This window comes from Myotis davidii, unplaced genomic scaffold, assembly GCF_000327345.1.
Source record: "Myotis davidii unplaced genomic scaffold, ASM32734v1 scaffold789, whole genome shotgun sequence".
In the NCBI taxonomy this organism is placed as follows: Eukaryota; Metazoa; Chordata; class Mammalia; order Chiroptera; family Vespertilionidae; genus Myotis; species Myotis davidii.
In genome coordinates this window covers 137,824-143,504 of record NW_006300234.1, presented here as the reverse complement: position 1 = coordinate 143,504, position 5,681 = coordinate 137,824, and the positions used below count along the sequence as shown (strand labels likewise).

At 36.9% G+C, this 5,681-nt stretch overlaps 1 protein-coding gene across 3 annotated transcripts in view; it reads left to right on the top strand.

Annotated features, from left to right (window-relative positions):
• CCNA1 (cyclin A1) overlaps nt 1-4,156 on the top strand; it is a 22,820-nt gene extending 18,664 nt beyond the window's left edge. For all 3 annotated transcript variants that reach the window (XM_015572403.1, XM_006776627.2, XM_015572404.1), the window contains 4 exons: nt 678-882; nt 2,044-2,157; nt 3,441-3,574; nt 3,898-4,156. In XM_015572403.1, the coding sequence (XP_015427889.1) occupies nt 678-882; nt 2,044-2,157; nt 3,441-3,574; nt 3,898-3,949 (505 nt within the window). In that variant the 3' untranslated portion in view covers nt 3,950-4,156. The remainder of the gene's footprint in view (nt 1-677; nt 883-2,043; nt 2,158-3,440; nt 3,575-3,897) is intronic.
• The last annotated feature ends 1,525 nt before the right edge of the window (nt 4,157-5,681 follow it).

Here is a 5,681-nt window from a genome sequence, read left to right as displayed (position 1 = left end):
ACAAAAGGAAAATAAAAGCAAAGAATTGATAGCAGTGAAACTGTATCATTATCATTCTCTTGGATATATAGCATCATTTGCTAATTCAATAGAGAAAGCTAAACATAATGTTTTTTTTTAAAATATAGTTTATTGATTTTTTACAGAGAGGAAGGGAGAGGGATAGTTAGAAACATCGATCAGCCGCCTCCTGCACACCTCCCACTGGGGATGCGCCAGCAACCAAGGCACATGCCCTTGACCGGAATCGAACCCGGGACCCTTGAGTCCGCAGGCTGACGCTCTCTCCACTGAGCCAAACCAGTTAGGGCTAAACATAATGTTTTTAAAAATCTAAGACTTAAGGAGTTTTTTTCTACTATGTGTTCAACATAACATTCTTTCCCACAAGAAGATTTTAATTAAGAGGAGTTTACATGTATGTCTGTCATTCAGAAACTTTCAGTATATCAGAGGCCAAAACTAAAATTCTTATTGGAAATTGTTTCTGTTACTACCTAGCAGTTAGTACAACATATCTTTGTAATATTCATGTTCTTGTTCGGGAAACAAATTCCTAGTATCTTCACAGTCCTATACCATTTAGTGATTTTTTTTGTCTGCAAGGGTTTTGATAGCATAGGAAGGAGAGCCACAGGTTCCAAGCATTATTTCCAAAGATTCTTTACCTTTCATAGGAAATATGAAGAAATATACCCACCTGAAGTAGACGAGTTTGTCTATATAACTGATGATACTTACACAAAACGACAACTGTTAAGAATGGAACACCTACTCCTGAAAGTCCTAGCTTTTGATCTGACAGTGCCAACTACCAATCAGTTTCTCCTTCAGTACCTAAGGAGACAAGGAGTGTGCATCATAACTGAGAACCTAGCCAAGGTATGCCATGTGACTGCCAAGAATGTTGGTGCCAAATTGGGTAAAAAGTAGCCTTTCCAATCATCCTTTAGTTCTTCTTTCCTTTTTAGTTTGTGGTTGTTTGTTTTGTTTTTGTTTTTTTGTCGTGGGCCCAGAAAAACTTTTAGCAATGGAAGAGTGCTAATTTTAAGAACCCAACTTTGGGTTAGGAGACATTACTGTTGATCATGTTTGGTAGGCATGGGTTGTCTAATGACTCAACTCTTAAAGAAACTTAAGCTTGGGAACTGTTCCCGTGTTAGATACAGACCACATGAAAGCAGTATTCTTAGGTGTACAGAATAGGAACAAAGTAAACGTGATTTGATTTGACTCTAATCTCCTCCAAACATATTAAGTAATGAAGCATTATTTAGTTATTTGGAGTAAAGAACTTAGTTGAAGGCACTAAAGTACATATTGGTCTGGAAAACTTGGTTTCCAACCACTATGATTTAATATATCTGGTATTTATGTGCTATGCAAACTGTGATAAGAAAATCTATGTAAATTTCCAAATATGTTTCTTCTAATCTGATAGATTCCTACTGGTTCTACCTCTGAACTGCATGATTTTGCCTGATATAAATAGCTTTAATATGCTTATAGTTTGCCTTTGGCTTAAGTCTATAGTCCTACTCCAGTGGCCAGAGCAATGCTACTTTATCTGACCAACATAAACCTATACTACTAGTATAAGTAACCCATCACATATACTGTGTGTATTGAAATTTATTACAACATAAATATTATTCTGTTTGTGGACAGGCCTGGTAGTTATTAACCTAGTGAATAATTTGAATAAAAATAAGACACAATTGTTTCCCCTGACATTTTTTTTTTTTTTGAGAGAGAGAGAGGAAGAGAGAGAGAGGGAGGTAGGGAGAGGAAGGGAGAGAGAGAATAAGGTGGAGAGAAGAAGAAACATCAGCTGCCTCCTGCAAGCCCCCTACCAGGGATTGAGACCACAACCTGGGCATATGCCCTGACTGCATGAATGGAACTGGCAACCTCTTGGTGCACAGGATGATGCCCGACCAACTGAGCCACACCAGCCAGGGCAATTCCCCTGACATTTTTAACTTTACTTGTAACTTTAGTCGAATTCCTAATTCCAATGAGCTTTTTCTTTCTTGTTTTTAGTATGTAGCGGAACTGAGTCTACTTGAAGCTGACCCATTCTTGAAATATCTTCCTTCATTGATAGCTGCAGCAGCTTATTGCCTGGCAAACTATACCGTGAACAGGCATTTCTGGGTAAGATTCTAATTACTTTTTTAAATTCAAGGCCTCTCTAAAATTTGTTCAGTAACTCTTTTTTTAAAAATATATTTTATTGATTTTTTACAGAGAGGAAGAGGGATAGAGAGTTAGAAATATCGATGAGAGAGAAACATTGATCAGCTGCCTCCTGCACACTCCCTACTGGGGATGTGCCCACAACCAAGGTACATGCCCTTGACCAGAATCGAACCTGGGACCCTTGAGTCCACAGGCTGATGCTCTATCCACTGAGCCAAACCGGTTAGGGCCGTTCAGTAACTCTTAAGGTTTAGAATAGGCTGGCCTCTTACGAGTCTTGCCAGCAGACTATAACAGCTTTTGTTTGTGGCTTTGACTCAATGGCTTTGCTTTATGGAGACTAGAGATTGCAGGAAGTCAAGAAGATAGTGTTGACATGCTCATTTAACAGAAGCAGGCCTGGAAACCTCAATGTCTGCTCTCATGCAAGGAGGACCCTTGTAGTGTAAGCATTGACCACTTCAAGAAAAGTTGTTGACTTTTCCCCTAAAAGTTGTTCACAACCTGGGTCCAATTCAGATGGTCAGAAGGTTGGATTATGCTTTCAAGGGAACAGGGAATTTAATGTTGCCTCTTGGCCCAAGAAGGTGGTAAGATTGGAAATGGGCACTAGGTTTGATTCTGAAGGCTCACTTGTGTGCTGAAAGAAGTGAGGTGTCTACTTTTATTTTGTTTCTTTTTCTGTGTTTGGCTAAGAAACTTTTATATTCAATATAAATAGGGAGTTTAGTTAACCCCTTCCCCAACAATTTTTTTGTTAAAAACACTTCTTTTTCAGACTAATTTTTTTATTTTGGTTCTATATAGTATTTTTGATGCTGGTTATGAAAACAGTTTGTAATTATTTTTTCTTCCCATTTTTGTGGTTAAGAATAGTATTTCCTCAGAAAATTTCTAGATGAAATTATTTAGAATGGTACGTATGTAGCTGGTTTTTGAAGGTAAAGTTTTAGACGAGTATACTCGTCGACGACTGAAAAAAGAACATTTTGTGAAAACGTGTATACACGTTTCTGCCGGGGAAGGGGTTAAGTACATTATAAATGTACAATATGAGCAAATTTAGAACTCTGGTTATTTCTAATATTTTTGCCTAAAGTCTCTAAAGAAGGATTATGTTGTCTTTTGAAATAAATATGAATACCAAGTGATTAACTTCCTTTGTTTCACAGCTTTATCTTCAGATTTCTCATATCTTAAAAAGTTATATGATGCAATTTTTCTTTTGTCTTGATTAGCCAGAAACCCTTGCTGCATTTACAGGATATTCATTAAGTGAAATTGTGCCTTGCCTGAGTGAGCTACATAAAGCATGCCTTGATATACCCCATCGACCTCAGCAAGCAATTAGGGAGAAGTACAAGACTTCAAAGTAAGTTCCTGAAATTTTCTTATCTAGACTTACTCTTTAAAGCTTCAATAAGTCATAGTAATCAACAAACTATATACCTGGTGCTAGGCTGGAAAAACAATGTTGCATGTTAAATTAAGAAAATCAGTTGAAAACAAACAAAAGAAAACAAGCAAAAAGAAAATCTGTTCAGAGAGATATAGATTTGTAATTAGCTTGTAGTATATAGATTCAGCTAGCTTCCTTCCTTTCTGCTAAAACTACTAGGAAGTTTTCTGTGGCCTGAGATTTTACAAAACTGAAGTCTTTGCCTTGTGCTGAACTTGCTTTGGGTCTCATTTCAGGTATATGCATGTGTCTCTCATGGAACCACCTGCAGTTCTTCCTCTGCAATAAGTTTTAGAACTGAAGCACTTTCAGAACTTAACTTCCAGATCAACAAGATTGGTCCTCATTTTTATAGGTTTCTGCAGGTTGAATCATCTAGTGTTGGTACAATATAGATGACACATTTTAAAAAATATGAATGTGTTTAGGTTCTCTTAGATTTAGTAGTTTGTAAAATAGTCTAACATTTTGAAAGAATAAACAACTTGCCTTATGGCCCCGGGTCAGGTGTCAGATTTATTTACTAATTATCGTGGCTGACACATTTGCCTGAATTTTAGATGAGAGTATTAAAAATGTCATCTCAATTTTAAGAATTCTTCTAAGTTGGTTTTACTAGTAAAAATTTGGCATGTGTTAGAAAAAGCAAATTTTACCATTGGATGGGACTTCAGAATAATTAAACTAACCTTTTATGTTTATATCTTAGGAGATACCCATGATAAAGTCTGCTCTTGCTCACATTATTCATGATTCTACATTTCACCTCACTACATACTTATCTATGGCTCCTGCCAACAACACTTAAGTGCTGTATAAGATGGGGAACATTCAAAAAATAAACAAACACTTAATTTTCTTTTAAAGATTAGAAGGATAATCAAGAGTAGACTTGGTCTTAAAGGAAGGTGTTGCTTAGTGGGGATATATAAATTTTGTTAATTTCAAAATTGGCTAGGGAAGCTTCCTCTCATTTTATGCCAGTTTACCCTGGCTGACCACCTTCCTGTGAAACATGCATGTCTCCAACAGTGCCAGTTTGGATCTTGACACAGTGCATTTTCTTTCACTATTAATATTCGTGTTTTATGATGTTTGCTTCAGTTAGAAGGTACCTTGTAGAAATTGGTACTTCATTGTAAGTTATTTTGCAAAGGAAGCATTTATCTCTAAATCCCTATCCAAAATTTAATCTTAACATCAGGTCACGAAACCTCACTACAGTTGTCCGTTGGTATCTGCAGAGGACCCCTGTGCACACCAAAATCCTTGGATGCTCAATTCCCTTATAGAAAATGGTGGATGTACTTGCATATAACCTATATTTGCACATAGGGCCACACCAGGGTCTTCCTACACATCACTCCATTTATATGAATTCAGCATAGTACTTGGCACATGGCAAATTCAAATTATGATTTTTGGAGATTTCTGGGATTTTTTTTCAAATATTTTTGATCTATAGTTTGTTGAATTTGCCCATGTGAAACCTGTGGACACAGGGCCAACTGGATCAGATAGAGGTCCAAACCCATAACTCTTATGTTCTTTGCTGCCAGTGATTTGCACATACCTCATTCTCACCCCCCAAATTCACCCCACCTGATTGCAAAGAACTGGACTTCAGCTTTGATGTTCTTATTACATTTTTTGTGTCCTTGTAATACTTAAAAATGTAACTGTTACCTGTGCATCTCCCACCAGTTTAAGAAAAACAGCCTTCAGTGTGTCCCTTCTTATATCTCATTATTTTTCTTCCCTGTATTTAGTGTTGATTGTGAGTGTGAGGACAGGAAAGAGCCTATTTTTTCTTGTTGTAGCCTTCCACAATTTATGAGAAGCCCCTAATAATTAAACCCCAAGATTGTTAGCTCCTTTTATTCAAACAGCATCCCTGTTCAAACTGCAAGACAAATTAAGCTACTTTCAAGGTTCCATTCTTGTATATCCTTCCTCCCTGCTATTTTCACAACTTCGGGATAATTTGCATGAAGAAATCTCTAGTTAGTAGAAAGTTCCC